The sequence below is a fragment of the Egretta garzetta genome, unplaced genomic scaffold (assembly GCF_000687185.1).
Source record: "Egretta garzetta isolate BGI_Z169 unplaced genomic scaffold, ASM68718v1 scaffold2, whole genome shotgun sequence".
Classification (NCBI taxonomy): Eukaryota; Metazoa; Chordata; class Aves; order Pelecaniformes; family Ardeidae; genus Egretta; species Egretta garzetta.
The window spans coordinates 3782655-3802144 of record NW_009258894.1 but is presented as its reverse complement, the minus strand read 5'-3'; the positions used below and the strand labels follow the sequence as shown (position 1 = coordinate 3802144).

The 19490-nt window shown below is 41.3% G+C and overlaps 1 protein-coding gene across 1 annotated transcript in view; it reads right to left on the bottom strand.

The window, feature by feature from the left end:
- Positions 1-19490, bottom strand: part of RAD51B (RAD51 paralog B) — a 404049-nt gene that overhangs the window by 111243 nt on the left and 273316 nt on the right. The window contains exon 9 of the mRNA XM_009634146.2: positions 18794-18872. Coding sequence (XP_009632441.1) covers positions 18794-18872 — 79 coding nt within the window. The remainder of the gene's footprint in view (positions 1-18793; positions 18873-19490) is intronic.

The window sequence follows — 19490 nt, the reverse complement described above, 5'->3', positions numbered from 1 at the left end:
ATCTCTGTAAATTAGAAAGAAGATGGAAAACAGGACATGGAGAAATTATTTTGTCCACTATTACACAAAACTGGCAAGAATTAGCATCTGAATTGAGATATCTTCAGACCTCAATCTTAAAACCGTATTTCCTTTGATGTTGCTCATTCCTAGGGCACATGTAAAAGAGCAGTGAACAATGGATGCTGATTGTTGTGGCTCATTAGGCAGTCAGCGATAGATATGTACCCTGCATATACTCATTTACTGTAACAAATATTTGCACATGGGATTGCAGCACTGGGAAACCATACACCCACAGATATTGTCTCCGTCAACCTTTCCTTTCGAGGCCCAGTTCCACTCCCTCCTCCATCTCAGTCCCTCCAGTAATCTCCCCCTTTGCCTTTTAGTTTTGCTTAGTTTACGAGTTATCATCACTAAGTACATGAAAACTGTAACCAAAGACTGTCTGTGCCTAACATAATCACTCAATTTCCAGCTAATGATTTACTGTTTGCTTCATTTCCCCACCCACTGTCTGACTTTTTTATGGCAAAGACATAATTTCTTGCATGTTGCTAGAGGACTACACACACCAATGGGGCAAAGAATGCAATAAAAAAGATTTAATGGCAAAGGGGATGAATAGAACATTCGAGTATTTTCCCTTGAGCAGAAACCAGTATGTTGCTACTTTGGCGGCAAAGGCTTCTATGCCCAGAAGAAGCTAAGAACTGCCTTCTGAGGGTGCCATGCCAGTGGAAGTACTTTTGGCTCGACATGCCCATGTGTCTGCTGATCTGATTCTTCAATGAGACAATTCACTATCTGTTTCTGGGGAGAAAATGAATGGAAGAGTTAGATCAATTATCTGAGAGTCTTTGGGATACACTCTGACAGATGATGAAAGGACTCTAATATGTAATTGAAAAACCCTCTACCAAAATACTCACATTAAACCTCAGCTGATTACACACAGGTCTGAGCTATCTCAGACCTTCAGAACAGGAATTGAGTTGTTTATCAGTGAAAGCCAAACTTATAAAAAGCTGGCTGCCCACTACAGAGTCTTTGTGTTGGGTAAATTAGCTTCAGGAAGAGAATCAAAATGAATTAAAACCACATGGAGATCCTCTCCCTTTACCCCCCTTTCCCCCTCTCCTTTTGCTATATGAATCCCCTCAAGCTAAGAACTGCCTTCTGAGGGTGCCATGCCAGTGGAAGTACTTTTGGCTCGACATGCCCATGTGTCTGCTGATCTGATTCTTCAATGAGACAATTCACTATCTGTTTCTGGGGAGAAAATGAATGGAAGAGTTAGATCAATTATCTGAGAGTCTTTGGGATACACTCTGACAGATGATGAAAGGACTCTAATATGTAATTGAAAAACCCTCTACCAAAATACTCACATTAAACCTCAGCTGATTACACACAGGTCTGAGCTATCTCAGACCTTCAGAACAGGAATTGAGTTGTTTATCAGTGAAAGCCAAACTTATAAAAAGCTGGCTGCCCACTACAGAGTCTTTGTGTTGGGTAAATTAGCTTCAGGAAGAGAATCAAAATGAATTAAAACCACATGGAGATCCTCTCCCTTTACCCCCCTTTCCCCCTCTCCTTTTGCTATATGAATCCCCTCAAACAGGAGACAGAGGCCAGTTCAGTCTAATTTAGTCCAGTGTTTTTGTTTCCTAAAGTCTCAATCTTGGGCTGAGTCCATTAATAGGCTGCAGCTGATTTTAATCTAGATGAACTCAAGACTTCTCTCTTCTTTGGTTTTAAAAAGATTACAAATTGTGTGTTATATAAATAGAGGGAAAAGGGGAAAAAGGAACCAGTTTTTTTTCAAATAAAAATGAGAAATGAGAGTTGTGGGGGGAAAAACACACAACTAAAAGCTCCAGTGATACTGCACTCAGACACACTGGTAAGAGGAGCTGCAGTAATGTCTGATAGCTACCATTACCATCGTAACAACACAGAAGAGATATTAATGAGACTCCAAAAGTGGCAAACCAGATGCCTCAAAGGCTGTTCTGATAGTTTGCAGCACCCCTTCCCAGTTAAACTTAAAATCACATTGATTACCAACTATGATCTCTTTGTATCTCATGTCTTTTTAGTAGCCAAGGTGGAATAAGTTGGTCTTAGACTAGCTCCTTGTAGATACTTGTGAGTATAAAAGAATGCCATGATACCCACATGGACTGATTCAAGTGGGATCTCACCCCTAAAAAGGGGTGCTGAACCTAGACAGTGTTGCCTTAGATCAATTCTGAGGTACCTCGGGAGAACAAGCGATAAAGAAGGTATATGGGTATGTTGTCCTCTAAACAACCAGTTCTGGGTTCCTCAGGGCAAGTGAAAGAAGAAACAAAGCCCCTGCCAATGTAAGGCAAAATTATTTCTCCTTTTGTCCAGAAAACCTATTCTAGATTAGCTCTAACAAGTATGAAAAATGCAAACTAGTCTGCTACAAAAGGTAAATGTGAGAATTATTTTTGGCATGATACAACAGCTTAGAGGCTTTAACACAACAGTCTTCTCACCATGGTAAAGGATGACAAAAGAAAATCACTTCCCTGTAGCGCTGTTTCTCATGACCGCAGTTGTAGATGACCGTCAACAAGGCTGTAAGTACTGCTATACACCAGTACTAACATGATTATGGTCAAAATACTCTTACTGGTATCAAACCACTCTCTGTAGACATCTTTGTTTCTTCTCCTGTTGCACAGAGGGAAGGAAAGCTGAATGCCGTAATCCTCCTCCATCTCAGAAAGGGCAATCTCTTCATCAGCTTTCTGAACTACCTAGACTTACTACACTTCTTAGTACAGCGTGCTTTTAGCGTACACCTTAAACTAATGTTATGTGCTCTCAGCCCCAGATGTCCCAGCATCAGTTTTCTTCATTAATTTCCTTGTGTGCTGATTTTTTTTAAATGACACAAATACTTAGAGAATGCTATCATATAATACCACTAAGGACCTGAGAGCTGGGAATGCCAATCTTAAATCGTTTTAATTTTGGGTGGGAAGGGACTGCGCTTTTAGGTTTTTTTATGCCAGCTTGAATTATCTGGCTGCTTTATGTCACTCTGGAACTCTACACAGTCATAGGACACTGGATGGCTCAAGGCTGCGTGCCTCCATGATTTTTAAAGTATTTGCAATAAGCTGCAAATGTGACACTCATTTTTCTTGATGCTCAATCTCAGTGTTGATGCCTTAAAAGTTTCCCTTTAGAGGAATCTCATGAACAGCTCATACACAACTGCTCTATTTAAAAATGGCCACTGCTGCTGAGGAGCCAAGCCAAACATGAAGGGGCTATGAACAGCAAGTGAGTAGAGTGTAACTACTCACACCACCCTGCAGTCCCAGTCTCGGTGGAGAGCAGCAGGATGGCAGCCATGTGGAAGAAGAAGAGCTCTCTATGTAGAGTTGTCTGTAACAGGCTTTTGTTCTTTAATTCCAGCTGAAAAATATAGGTAAAAAACTGCTGTCAATCCACAATAAAAAAAAAGAAGGGGTTTAATAACCTATGAGCAAGATTTTGTGAGCTGTACTCGCAAACAAAAGATCCCAAGAAGCTGGAGTCTTGATGTCATTATAACAACTTAAAAATCTCAAAATAGCATTTTATTCCTCAGAGAATCCATTTCAGAAGCCCAGAAATGTTTTTCTCTGCTTGCTAATGCTGTTATTTTGGGAATCACACACATCTGTTATACGCAAACAGAGAGAGTATATACCTGCATAAAGTAAAAATCACAGCTTTGCCATACGAAGGAAATACAACAGACACAGTGAAAGTGCTAGTAATCAATAATAAACAGCAGATATGCAGAGAAACAGACGGGCAGACAGACGTGAGTAAGAGGAATTATACAATCCTATCAGCTTTACCTGAATACAACCCCTCGTAATAAGTCTCAATTGCAGCGATAAACGTGCCTGGATTAAAACCAGCAATTTCTCATTCCTTGCTAATGGGGCAAATGTAACTTGGAAGAGTTCTTTCTGCGATCGCTGGAGGTTTTATTTGTATAACTTTTCTGGAGTTTGACTATGACTATACTTGATTGCATGTGGGTGGCTGTGGGATGGGCGGACAGCTGGGTGAAAAACTATGACAAAAGGAATCTCGTCCCATTTCCTGCCTGCGCTTCGTTCACTAATGAGCGCTGCTCTGGGTCAGTCTCAAGATTTCTTCATCTGTTTTTGTCTCGTCTGCAAAAGGGGCACCCCAGCAGTGGAGCTGTTGTCAGCTTGTCTTGAGAGTTTATTCTGCTGCCTCTCACCCCTGCAGCTGTGTGGGATTGTAAGTGCCTGGCTGTAAACAACGCCATATTTCGTGCTTCTTTTTGGATGATTTGAAGGCCAGTCTGAGGCCAGATGTGTTTTCTGGTGTAATCTGTTTCCCATTTCTTGTAATAAATGCTTATCTCAACAACTAATAATAAAGTGAAATCAGGACTTATCTGTTGTCTTCTTCAGTGTGATTTGTGTTGGAAAGAGAATTTTAATAAAATATAGTGAAGCCCTTAGTCTCTCCTTTCTTCCTGGAGTGCTTGAAACACTCAGTGAACGTATCCATATATCCCTACAAGTAAACAACCAGACTGGTGAATCTAATTAGCTGGTGGAAACAAAGCCATTTTGCTGCTTTAAGAAACACTGTTTTGCAGTAACACTGCCTCATTTATTCTTGTTTCTTTTGTCAGATCAGTTCACTTGAAAAACTTTCCTCCTGGTAACAGGTTTAGTCTTTTTACAGGAATTCTTTTACAAGAAGAAAGAAGTCTCCCACAGCAAACTATTATGTTATCAAGTTCAGTCCCTTGATTAGAAACCCCATTAGAGGAACCATGTGAGGACTGCATCTCTGTCCCTGCGTCCAGGGTAGCTCCCTGTGAGCACCAGTAAGCCTCCATCCAGGTTTAGGTTAGACATTAGGAAAAATTTTTTCAATGAAAGGGTTGTCAAGCATTGGAAGAGGCTGCCCAGGGAAATGGTCAAGTCCCCATCCCTGGAGGTATTTAAAAGATGGGTAGACGAGGTGCTTAGGGACATGGTTTAGTGGTGGGATGGCAGTGTTAGGTTAACGGTTGGACTTGATGATCTTAAAGGTCTTTTCCAACCTAAACGATTCTATGATTCTATGAAATCACACCCAATTTCATTACGTCAAAGACATGTCTTTTGATTTGTATTGTAAAATGGTATTGAAACAGCTTTCCTCTTCCAAGCAGGTGGACAGGTGAGGCGGTGGGAAGAGGAATGCTGCAAGGGCTTAGCCTACCCCCATCCACTAATGGCCCACAAGACGTGTGCTGTTGCAGCGCAAGACACAGTTGTGCTCCCCACAATTCTCTTCCCTCTTTTCTTTCCAGTTAGACCATGGTCATATCTGTTATAGTGTGACCCTCACTCTCAACCAAAACCTCTGCTCAAGTCTGTCGCAGACACTCCGCCAACGAGAAGCAATTCTATCAGGCATGGCTCTGATACCAGACTTCCAATCCTCTGGTATCTGCTACGTGGTCTTTTACATCCTCTGTAAGTTGAAATAACAATAGATAGATAGATAAAAACAGTTTTGATAAAGAAAGTCATAGGGTTGTAATTTCCCTAAGAAGCCTTTTGGAGAAATGCTCTGAAGATTCATCCCAAAGGAGATTTTGCCAAGCCCTCTAGCTTTTTTTTTCCCTTCCCCTTTTCCCTTCCCTGGGAGGGAAAGGAAACCCCTTCCACAGTGCTAGGCAGCTCTAATTACAGATGCATCAAACCAGCACCTACTTTTATTCAAGATAATTGTTCCCTGACAGGACTCAGAAGCTCATCTATTGTCTTCAATTGCACTAACGAATGTTAGTTACTCAGTCAGGCTTGCTAGTTCTGTTCAGCAAATAAGCCACCAAAAACCTAAGTAAATTCTATTTCTTCTGTGCCTCTTCAGTTTTGTTTTAACACCCAAGTACAAAAACTGTAACTGCCATGATTGGCATAACTGAAGACAACTGTCTTAGCTGGCACAGAAGACAATTTATTCCATTAAAACCACTCATGATGATATGTGAGAAGGAAAGAAGCCCTTTTAGCTTTTAGGAATAATTTCTAGGGTTAGCAATTAGGAAAACAAAACAAACCCAGAACATTTGTATTTGTAAACTGAGTATACTTGCTGTGGCTTGGATTTTTTTTTTTCAAAGAACCACCACACTTTAAGATGGTAGTAACGTAAAAAACCTAAGCATGGGCAGAGTCATTCCCCCACCACTCCATCTGAGTTTTCAGCATTTTACTGTGCTTTCACATCCACTATGTGAAGAAAAGATCAATCTATTTCCAGAAGGCTACTCTGGTGGGTGGTCTAAGTTCATTCTGTTTCTTAATTTTATTTTCTAGGACATTCAGAGTTTTTTTTCCATTTTCTGTGTTGAACTTAGTGGTTTTACACAGCCACAATACCAATAACATAATACGGAGTATTTGTTTGATTTCTTCCTGTATCCAGCATAGTTTTACACACAAGCCGATCACCTCCAGAACCACAAGAAGCATATCTAATTTGAGCTTGGCCTTTATTCTCCTGCCTTCATCAGTTTTGTATATAATTGATGTACTATGATCCCTTGAAGAATATTCCTTACACTTGACCCTCTCCATAATTTCATGGGATTCTCCCCATGCTCTTTTTATTCTTATCAAATGCTTTCGCTCTGAGAAATCAACATGCCTCAGAACATTTGCATTAAACAAAAGACGGCTATTTTCTCTAATTAAAGTTCTTGTTCTGTCTACAGCAATGTTGGGTAGAGCCTTCAGAAAACATATAAATCTGTGAAGTCAGTGTATTATAAAAAGTTTGCAAGCAGTCTTCTGAAACTCATATCTTACATGCTGGAGAAAGCAAATCCCTTATCTGAACTAACCAGTAGAATAGAGTTGTGAGCACAGCTAGATTCTGGAATTATGGAAATAGACTCTGATAAATGTGTGAAAGTGTCATTTTGTACATCACGCACCACGGTAACCTGTGAATTAACAAGAAATCAATGCAGGGGTGCACCTTGAATGTGAAGACAAGCCTGGTAAGTACTTGTGGGCTGCTTTCCTTTTGTGTCCAGAAATTTCAAAGCATCATATGCAAGGAATAAAAATATGCACCCACTTTTTTGAAACAGCCCAACAACACAGCATTGCCTCCAATGGGGTGTAAATCTATTTCTCCAGTGTCTCTTGATCTGTGGAGATGGTACATGGACTAGACAAAGCCAGAGTAAGACTAATGCACAGGCAGGCTAAGCGAACTTTCGTGATTCAAGGAATATCTTTAAATAACCTGAGCTTAGCTGATGCCACAAACATTGCCTGAGTCATCTGAAAACAATGGCTCTGAGCATTGTAAACTTTGTCATTAATCTGACAGTGTGTCAGCCTCATGACTTGAAGGATGGGGAGAGGGATGGCAGGAAATCTGCCGCTTCAGCAGACAACTCTTTGGGAGGAGCAGGAGCAGAAAAGTACAGTAAGCCTGACTCAGTCTCCAGCAGATACATTCCTGATGCTTCAGCAACATGACTGAACTTTATGCTCGCTCGGGACACCCGGTGCCTGTCACACTCAGCAAGGAAATGGCATCTCTTACTGTTCCTGACGGTGAGCAACAATGCAAAGGAGGAATCAAATGGCAGAGAAGCAGCAAAGCAGAGGAACTAGAGTTTAAAACCAGGGTTTTAAAACCTCACATGATCTATATAATACCAGCACTGACATACCTGATTTGGGGCTGTCATGCAGGGGAAGCCTAGTCTTTACATAAACAGAGCATCTGCCCTTAACCTCCTGAATTATCAATTTTCCCTGTCTAATACTGCAGAAAGGTTATGCTGCAGTGCCCTGTGCTTCCTCACATTTAAAGTTAGGGTAGCCAAGGGCAACAAAGACTCCTTCCTCTCCAGCCTGATAGCAGAGTTCTTCCTTCCTTTTGTTCACATGAAGAACAAACAGAGTTGAACAATAACAGTGGATGCTTCATTATGATGCTCTCCTGGGCACCCAGCCCTGGTCTGCATTATCTTACCACTTGGTTTTTGTTTTGAAGGAAACCGTGAATGGTCCTTTCAATTGCTGGTGTTTCAAGATCAACATTACCTCTACTTCCTTTATTTTCAAGTCTCCTTATTGCACCAACAATATGTGGCACTATGAAAAAAAAAAAAATGACACAGAACCAATGAACTGAGAAAACTGCCAGTCTAAGAGGCAAGCAATAATAGAAGGCCATTTAAACTAGCTTTCTCTGAACTAGTTAAGCTACTGATTCTGAGCTGAAAAAAAACTGAAAAAAAAAAAAAAACAAAACCAAAAACAAAGCAAGCCAAAGCAACTTAATCCTTGGCAACTACTGAAGGAAGTACACATGAGGAACACAGTTTAGGCTTGGAATATGCTTTATTTGAAAACATCCAGGCATCTGATCACACTTCCTGAAATCAACATCAGCAGCAGGCCCCTCCCTGTCACATCTCCTACTTTATGGACAAAAAGGCCATTAGTCATTCTACAAAATCCATACCCTCTGATTCATAACAGACAGGTGGTTCCTGCAGGCTTTTTCTTTTCTTGGACAAGTAATTGTTCTGGACAAGTTACTAAAGTATCACTCACTTTTCGTGCTATGGGAAGGGCAGGTGAACAAATTTGATGACAATTGTGCAGTTCTCTCTGGACCATCAACCCAGGCAAAGTCAAGAAGCTACACTGAAAACAGTTGCCGGTGGATGTGGTTGTTCCAGTGGTGACTGGGAAGGGGAGCAGAGGCAGGCAGGCAGACAGCTTCATCCTCAGCCAAGGCTCTTTTTCTGCAAAGATCTGTCCACAAAAGACACACTCTTGAGCTGAGCATGAGGCAAGCCGGCCTCAATTACCACCATGCTGTCAGCCGCAGCCTCAGGTGGGCCAGCTCATTTACCCCCTCTGCCAGAAGAGGACTCGAATTTGCAGATTCAGTCTGTGTGCTGAAGTTTCCTGTGCCTTTGAGTGATACAGCAGTAAGCAGTGTCCTTCCTGAGCCCAGACAGCTGGGACCAGCTGGAGGGACACCTTTCTCCCCTTGTGTTCAGATGTGACAGTGGAATTTAGTTCAATCTACACCAGAGAAATCAGGACTTGCCGACTTCTAGCCACTGCTTAGGAACCTTTCCTAGGGCACGACAAATCTTCCAAATAAAAATGAAACAGCGGCTGCTCTGAACAGGGTGGCTGTTCGTCCTCACTCCTTCTACAGTAGGTGGGAGGCTACAGGTCAGTTGTGTGACCACTCATTCAGCCTTATGCACATTTGAGCGAAAAAGGAGGAACAAACCTGTCTCTCAAGGAAAAGAAAGTATTCTGGATGAATAAAAGTTAGCTCAGTTAAACTCCTGGAGAGTCCTATTCAGTGTTATTCAGCTGGAAGGACTGTAGTGATGAAGGAAGGCCACAAAGTTGTAGGGGAAGGATGGCTGAAAGGCAAAGAAGAAATAACATACCTTTGAGCTCTGGTGTGCACTGCATGAGGCCCTGCCCTCTCTATCAAATATGAAGGTGGCTGGGATCACATTACAGAACTATCAGAGTTATGCTTTAGCCATCCTAATTTAGCGGGTTTGGCTTTTGCTACCACATTGGAATACATTGGCTTGATTTTCAAAGGTAACAAGCACCTACAGCTCCCACTGACTTCAGTGACAGCTGCAGCTCTAAAAATCAATTTAAGATAGTTTGCATATTGAGAAGAACTGAAGGAAAATAAAAGGCCTATTGTGTGGATACGAAGAGTTTAAACACTGCTGATGGGTGGTATATGAGTCCCTTCCCTTTTCAAATGAATTTCACTTCATGTTTTGTTTGGTTTTCCTGTTGATGCATCCTGCACCCTCCAGTGCTAAGCTGGTGGGATCCCACATACTTTTCCTGGCATGTGGTGTTTAAAATAAGAGACCTCAGCAATCGGATATCCTCAGCATTTCCAGCTATTGAACACAATCATGAGCACTGTGATCCAATTTCAGAGCAGAAAAGAAAAGATATATAGGAATATTCTCTCTGTGCTGGTACAGGGCAGACAAAAGAAAGCTAAGCAAACAGGATGTTCTGCTTCTCTGTGAACTTCAGCAAATGGCCACAGCAGACAGGATACAGTCTACAAACACGCAGCTGCAATGTATGTGCCTGGCTGCCCAATACCTTGTTCTGGATAATTCACTCACAGCATAAAGATAGCGTGAAGAAAGCAAAAGGTGTAGCGTGCAGTTCCCACCTGCCGTGCCTCAAGACCAAAGTCCTTCATCAAACACACACAGCCTGAAGGAGGAATGTGATGTTTTCTATACGCTACTAAGCAAAAGAGTCTCATCCCTAAACTCACTCAGAACATCTTCAGGGGTGCAATGCTCAGTGTTCATGACTCAGGACATCAGCCTGCTTATTCTAAGCTTATTCACTCAGTAGCAAGCCATGTTCCAGCTGAGGTCTCCAGAACAGCACACAGCACTCTGAGAAATCACCCTACTGCAGATTGCTTGATAGCACTCTAATAGTCCCACAACATTTTCTAGAAACGTCGCACTACACATCTCTGCCGCTGCTTCTGGAGAGTGCACCTTCATGGGGAGTTGGACTGTGTGGGAGATTGTTACTGTAATGGAAAGCTAGGTAAATGAAAATGAGATTCAGTGGACAATAAAGTAAAATCTTTTCAGCAACAAGGTCTCTTGTTGAACTGTTAATTGCAGCATCATCTGCCTTGCTTCCTCTTCACCCATGCAGTCATGCGTGCACTGCCTTGCCCCAGCTGAGCCCTAAGCCTCTTGGGTTATTCAGGTGGCAGACCAAGGAACAGTCGAGGCTGACACATCACGCTCTGACAAACTGCTGACTAAACTTGTTGCCTCTCTCACCTCTGTAACCCTTGGTTAACTCAATCTGGCCCTGGAATTTAATCTCACAATTTTTTCAGGGGTCTTCACAGAACTGAATGACAAAGGACCAGATTCTGGTTTTATTACAACATAAGCAATGAGAAGCAGTGCTACACGAATCACTACCGCTATGTTAAAAGTTCAAATGAACATTACAGAAAATATTTTTACAGTAACAGCCCAATGTTATTAATTTTAGGGAGTGACTATAATGAGAAAAACCTTTTGAAGTAAAAACCTGTTTGTTGGGAGGGTTTATCACGTGTGTCTGTTTCTATGAAAGTGCTATATATTCCTGTTCCATCTTATCAAGACAGATTTAAGCTTATACGATAAGATCATTTAAATTTGTGGTTAGTCCAGTTTTAAAGGCAGGGCAAGTCTACACATCAGATGCAGAGATACCTGAGGTTGTTCTAGGTGTGTTAATTCTGAAAACACAGAGCAAGTTTCAAAGAAAAACAGCACTGGGGCCAAAGCAGCGGGAACCCTATTTGCAAAGTGTTATCCCTGTGCTAATAAGCCCCCCGCAGACACACACATTCCCCCCGCCCCCAGGCAAAGTTTTCTAGCTTAGATGAAGTGCTATTCAAATGTGCCTATCTACACAGAATTGCACTCTGGAGACTTCCAGGTTTAGACTGTAGCTAACTGTTGGATCTCCGCACCACTCCCCTTCCCCAGCACAGGGAACAATAAAGCATCCAGCATTTCCCTTTGGCAACCAGGCTGTATGCTCAGAGATTTTACAAGATTTTAACATGGAGAATATATAAAGTCCTACAGCTAAAGAAAAGTTGCATGTACTACCAAGGTTAAGCCATTTGGGTCACAGTCCTCTACTGCTAACTATTGTTTTACAAGATAAAATGACAGCAGTGATGCCTTCACCGAACATGCTAGTGGTGAAGCCAGAACAGACATAACCTTTGGGGATAGCATAAGATCCCTGGTTGTGCCTATGTGAGAAAGGGATAAATCACAGTGAGACTTAACTGCCTTTTACTTTCATAAGCTGCACACAAAAGCATGACACTTTACTCTGGCTGAAAAAACATGTGTTTGGACAGACTTTTTGGCTTCCTACCCATGAATCTGTTCGCTTTAGAACATGAAGTCCATTTGAGGTACATTTGACCTTATTCTACAAATCTGTAGCTTGAAAGGTGTAATATCTTCTACGTTAAATCCAGCCAACCACTAGTAGAGTCTTGGTCTTCTACCACAAGTTCAGTTCCCAGAACAATATACTGTCACAAATCACAGATACTACCTCTAATCAACAGACTTATGTTAAAAGCCTTTTGGAAAAAAGGCCATTTGCTTTAGCACTGTGCTGAAAACAGTGGGAGCAGCCTACTTTGATCAGGAATTCATTACAGAGAGACTGGTAAGGAAAAGAGTTCTCTGAAGTGAGACCATTCTGCCCAGGAAGCCTATGCCAGCCTTGAAGATAGGGGAACGTCTTTGCAAATGCAGACTTGCATTCTTCAGCTCATTGTTTTAACAACACTGTATTAAAAAAAAAAATTAGTTTTGATTCACACTTGTGTAAATGAGAACAGATTTGCCACACATAGCTTGCACTAAATTTTTTTAAAATTATATTAAGAAAAATTAAATGCTAGCACTTCAGCTGCAAATTAGCAAAGCATTTAGGGATATGTTTGGCTTTCAGTGCAAGAAAGCAGTACTGTATCTTCAGCTTCTTTACACACATGATCAGAAATAAGCAGGTAATTCAATACTTTGTGCTAAACTGGACTTATCCAGTATAATATCCTCCTATGAATTAAGCTCACAGCAAGAAGTATGGCCAGAAACTTTACCAACCTGTTGTTCGTCTACTATGCCACTAGAAAGATCACGTTTGCAGAAACATGTAATTTTATTGAAATAACAGAGTTTGTTTTATTTCTACTGGATCTAAACCCAAGATGCTTCTAGTCTTCCTTCACAATTAAAATATTTTCCCTCCACCTCTCTTCATTACCATTTTTAGTTGGTTTTCCATCTGTGCTTTGTTCCTCTAGACTGCTTCTTTTGACAGCCATGGAGTTCAGCTACTCCAGCGATGCTTTGCCAATGCTGCTGCAGAGCAGTAGAGCGATTCCCACAAGGCCACCTAGTGAGGATGCCCTCACCCAAGCAAATGCTATTCCCGGGTCAGGTTTAGTAACCCATTCCCCAAAATGTCATGAGCTGGCTGAACAAAAGGACATTTTCATTGATGTCAGCTACATCTGTATAAGTGATTTTGCTGGCATTGGGATGATGGGAGTCTAATTTTTTTCACATTCCTTACTGCCAGGATAGACCTAGACCTTGTGCTTTTTTGCTCTCATTATTACAAACCTGTTACAAATAGCATGAAGCTTTCAGTGTCCTGTGGGGAATACAGCAAAAACTGTTCCACCCCACAGAGATCCTAACAATGATCAGTTCATCTTTATCCCTCCAATAGGGCCGGAAATCACCAGTGGCACTGCAAATCTGTTACCATCTCAATAGCAATGCGCAACTTTATTCCCATTAATCTGTCTTCCATCCATTCACACATCAAGTACAACCCTGCTTCATTTTACAGATTATATCCATGTTGCTCCAGACAAAGGTCACTTTATAGTTACAGTTCTTCAATTGAATAAAAGCTTTTGATGCAGTAAATCATTGTCTCTCACTGTTCAAACTCACACAATACAATACAAATAATGCTGCCCTTTCTTTCAGAATTCCCTTTCTACCTCACTACTCATTACCAAAGCATTTCTTTACAAAATAAAATGAGGCACTTTTCACTTGCTCCAGCCATATAAATTAGTTATAACACTTCAGAGATGGTTTGCCATGCTGCACTACAAACCCAGACCCTATGCTGTTTTGAGATCAAAATGAGCTTCTTTCATTACATTAGTGACAAATGAAACATAATGTACCAAGGCTTCCCAAGATTTAGCTGTTCCTAGATCTTTTCCCTCTTAGTACTGTGAAACTTAAAACCTAAGCCACTCTATTCCAAGTGCCACATATCTTTTGTCTCTACTGACTGGAAGTTACCTGCCTCACTAAGACATTACAGGCAAGGTGAGCGTGGTTGTACACACACAGACACGTGTGCAGTGGGAAAGAGGGCAGGAGAAAGGGTGAATTAATCAACTAACTAATCATCTAGTCCTGCTGGCACAAAAAATCAAACTCTTCCCTTTAGCAATACAAGGTATTCTGTCCTTTGGGTAGTGAGGGGAGTCAGTCAGCATGACACAAAAGTTTTGATGTTAAATTTGCAGTTAGTTATAACTTTCTTTCAAAAAGAAGAATAAAACATAGCAGGATAAATCTTAACGTCAAGTACACTCATGCAAAATGGCAACCATTTAACGGCAACAATGCTTTTTTTAGCACTGAAGGCCATAAAAAGACCTGAGGCCAAAAGCTGAAGGCAGACAAATTCTAATCTGAAATACAGAACAACTATTTAGCAGCAAGGTAGCTAAAACTTGAAAACACTGTCAAGGCAAACCAGGAACTCACATTCTTGATGTCTTCAAATAAAAGCAAATGCCTTTCTAGAAGACATGATTCAGTGTAAGGTAAGTTACCAGGTACCCGAAGGAAACATGTATGATATATAGGAGGCCAGTTTGGAATAACTGCTGATTCCACCCATCTTTAAACCCTATGAAACTGAAAATAAATCATTACTCAAACACATGTCCTAGCTTGCTAGTGTTACTTGCCTTATGTTTTCAGTGCTTCTCAGCTCTTTCAGACGAGCAACGTTAATCACTTGGTTAAAGCACTCAGTGAAAAGTCCCAGTAGGCTCTCCAATTGGCAACCAGCCACCGTTCCTTGTCTTCTTTTGCATCATTGTGCTTTCGGTAACAGAGAGCATTTACTTAGGTAAGATGGAATGAGACTTACTTCCACACACAGCTGAGCTACCAGTTGCTACTGGCTGGGCTCTGTTGCTAGCTTGTATTTATGCCCCAGAATGCTGCTGCTTCTAAAACTAGACTCAGACAATTGCCCACAGAATACAGCTTAACACTGACATCAGCTTATTCAGCCTATCTTCTTTTTGGATATGTATGTGCATGGCTAAGTGGCATCTTCTACTTCAGCTGGCCTAAGCCAGTATGTGCTATGTTTGGCTTCAATGAAACTACAACTAGGCAAGAACAGCCCAGAATCTGTTCTGACTGATACACTAAGAACAGAATTACCAGCTAATAATTTCCAATCCAAACCAGAAATTTTATCACGGCCAATGAGAAAAACCATCTTGTAACTTGCACCCTTAATCAGGTAGACCTGGAACTTTTTTACTGTTAGTTACTCTTTTTGACAGTATCACTTCATTCACTTTAACTAGTATCTTGACTTAGGGAAGCAACAGCAAGTCCTTAAACAGAATACACAAGCAGAAAGTAAAACTTTCAATATTTTGTGGTGCTTAGATTAAGGCTTCTGCTCCTCCTTTTAAGATCTCTGCAAATAGAGATCTGCTGTCAGGCTGGATTTTGCAATCACAGTTCAGATTCACCAGAGTCACACTGTACAGCATGGCAATATACTACATGACATTGTATTGCAATGTAAAGGCACCTGAGACTTTTTCTGGGGTTGCACTCCACCCCCTCTACCACATGGAGCATACTGAAGCAATGAAAGAAGGAGGCTGAAGGTTGACTTTCCTTGCTAAATCTCTGATGGGCAAATCTTGCTTTCCAAACATCAAATTTCATTTCTCTAGTCTGCAAGTGGAAATAAAAGAATGAACGAATAACTGGATTCTTTTCATCCCTAAACATTTCAAGTTTATAAAAGCAAAGAAGTTTTCTCTGTAGCACCCTTGGGCAGCCTGGAGCTCTCCTCCAACAGTGTAAGAGAAGCAGTTCTGCCTTCACTAGGGTCTCCTCTGAACACTTCTGCGCTTGCACTGAGGCCATGAGATGCAAAGATACCAGGGAAACAGAGCAGCGATTTACATTGACAAAGAGGATTTTGATACACTCCTCCAAATGGGGCAGCATTACCATCTTAATAGCCTTTTGCTCTCAGCCCTCTTCCTGAGGACGCTGGAGATTTTTGCGAATGGAGAACAGTTCCGCTTCCCATTTTAACTGCAACAATAGCAGAAGGGCTCCTTAAACTGCATCAAATAGCAGCCTGTGAAATCCCTAACTAGCCGCACTGCCTCTCCCGCCGTTTTATTATCCTCCGGCCCACAGAACAAAAGCAGGGGGGAGCTCCTCCTCATTTTTAGCCTATTCCACACATCCTAATCCCTCAGAGGTGGCAATGGAAATTGCTTGTGGAACTGTTAAATCACACTTTCACTTTGTCTTTCATTCCCCATTCACCCTTGCTAATCAAGGAGTTTCCAGCCACATTTTCCGATATCAATTTGTTTATGGCCTATTGGTTAATGGTCCCGGGATGGGACCCCCTGAGTAAGAAGAAAGAATCCTGGGCATTTCAGCCAGCTGCTGCTTCTCGCCAGTTCCCACACCCATCCACTTGTTCCCGTCAGCCGCCCTGAATGTGCTCACCTCCTGACACCAACTGAATTAAACAACAAAGCCTGAATGGGAAAGCTGCCTTTGCAATCAGGCTGTGGGACAGGTTCCACTTGCTAGTGCTATATGATGTCCCTCAAGCAGCAACACACTCCCTCACTGGCTGACCCGCAGCCAGTTGCCTCACTGACATCTTACCTTGCGTCCAGCTTCCCTTTGGAAAGAAGCACCAGCTACAACTCTCCTAAAAACTTGAGCTTCTCTTTCATGAGGCAGCCTGGTGCCACTTTCTGCATCTTATCCAAAACAGCCATTTCCAGGTGATTTGCTCACTTTCTCTTTCCACAGAAATAATGATCATTGAAATGTGGGATCAGAACATGCAATATTCACTTTGTACAACTCAGTGAGATGACTCACGTGTAAGTGCTTACAAGTCTCTGTAAAATAGTCTGGGGCACATTATCAGGGGGAGCATGCCCATGGGTTACTACCCATCTTGGAGAAAAATACCTAAATGGAAACATAATGGTATAGTCAGAAAGTAAGAAAAGGCTCACACAAAAAGCTTCAAGCTGCCTTCCAAAATGTACAAATAATGCCTGGTATTCACACAGCATTTACTTAGAGAAATCCAAATTGTTATCTCGCCTGTTTTTAGAAAAATGGTGAACGATATTTTAAATGTGCACCCCAGAAACATATGGATACAGGGAAAAGAGCAATTACCACACACCTAATACAGTGCTGTCCTTCTATCAGAGAGTCTTGCTCTCCATCATTACATGTTACCAGGCCCATTTGTTCTTTAAAGGTAGGGTTCAGTCCTTGGAAAGCTATATACCTGGCTCACAGAAAATAATTGAAACAAATAAAGATCCCCTCTGAAAAAATACTTCCTGTTTCTGAAATGGGAAATCTTTCTTTCCCAAAGTTTCACTACCTTAGTGCCTGAGGACAGAGTAGGAAATAGTCTGCCTTTTTTTATAATGTCCAGAAACATCCTTGCAACTCAGAAGGTATTTGAGATAGAGAAGTAGCTTGTCTTCTGCCCTATACTGAATCAAAACATGCCTAGACTCAACTCTTGCAAGCCGTGTCAGTTTAAACTAATAAAAATTGTTTCTTGTTCCTGTAGCCTTTTTAAAACTACTCGTACAAAATAAAAGCAGATCAAATTCCCCAAATGCCATCTAATAATACAGTGGGTATAGTATCTCAAGGCTTAGGAAACACTGGATGGACCCCCACATTATCATTATGTAGATGTATCAAATGGAAGCAAAAATGCACCATAAAACATTTTTGTTTCTTTTGTTTTCCTACGTTATGTATCACCAGAGATGTAAGCTTATTTAGTCATTAGTAAATGTAAATATGTCGTTGGTCTAGTACAGCCAGAAATGGGCAATCAGAAGGAGAACTGTTCACATACCTTAAGATATTCATAGTGCTTTATGGGATCAGTGGTTCTCAGTCACTGGAGCCTGAGAAACAGCAATACTCACTTTTCTTAATGCCATGGCTCCCTATCAGAGTGTATCCTCTGAATAAAAAGTAACAGGCACTGACTAGTTTTATTTAGTCTGTTAAATTGATGCAGTAATCAGGAGCTGCATATCAACAGACAGCAACTCAACAAAATTGATCTATGAATGTCTGTCAAAAAGTAAGGATATTAAAGGAAGATTTACTGGGATGTATGGGGAGAAGAAGGGAAGAGCTGAACTTCCCTTTTTGCTGTGGTCTGAAAGTACGTGATTTAGGACATGGCCACAGGGAACCCTAGTTCCCTGCTATCATGGTAGTAATATCCAGCTTTTCAGTACACTACCTCATATCCTAGAGAATTTGAGGATTATTTAAGACCATGAGGCATTAGCATTAAAATGATCACAAAAATACAGAACAGATCTTAATGTCTTGTATCCTTAGTGATGTCAAGCTGTTTGCTAAAGAAGAACCATTTATTAGAGCATGTTAGCAATGATAGATGGGCATGTTTCTCCTGGAGAAGCCTATCTCATGAGCAATGTTGCCAGAACCATTCTACTTTACCCTGAAGGAAAACAGGGAGCCTTGATTAATAATTTCAAGGCCCATTCTTAGATCCACAGGAATATGCAACAACTAATTTTGTATAATCCAAAACAGTGAACGTAGCAGAAGGCTGCCCTTGTCAACCAGACTGTTAAAATGTGTGGGTTTTTAATTAGGTATAAACAACGCCATTTTCAACAATAGTTGCTGTTATCTACATTCAGTCTGCTTGAAATACTAATTGCAAAGACAAAACAATCAATGCTCTGGTCTTACCTTGAAGAACCAAGCCTGATTTCTCAATGGTGTAGAAAAAAGCAGAGAATGGAGCAACAGGGGATTTAGCAACCAGAAGCTGCAAAACAAACAAGTAACATAAAAGTACACATCTTTATAACATACTGATCAGAGCTCAGATCCATAGAATAATCTCACTGGATTTAATTTCCGGAAGTAGTATAGCATACTGCAGAAATAACAAGGTAGTTATTGATCTAGCCCTGTCACTTCTAAGTAGCTGAGGTCCCCTCGTATGCATGTAGAGATCATGCTGCAATTTTAAAAGGATTCACAGGTCCTAAAGAAACACTGTCATGAAAGCAGATAGGACACAATTCTGAGCAAAACTGCAACTGCTGTTGCATAACGCGATTTTAATCGCCATTAGCCATTCCACAGATGCGCCCCCTTGGCTTCTCTAAGAACTCCACCCGCTATCTTTCTTCTGCCCTTGGAAGCAGTGTGGTCCAACCATGGGTCACCACTCCAGGCACAGTAACATGCCATTGCAATTATCTGGATGTCCTCTTTCGCAAAAGGGGTAATGACTGAGTCAAGCTTTATTTAAGGATCCTGTCCTTGGAGTTTCAAAATAGGAACTGGAATTCCCTCAGGGTATATAGCGCAATTGAATTTAGCTCAGCATTCGGGTGTGCTGGCCCGCCACGGTCAGGCTAGAAATATCCCAAGCTCT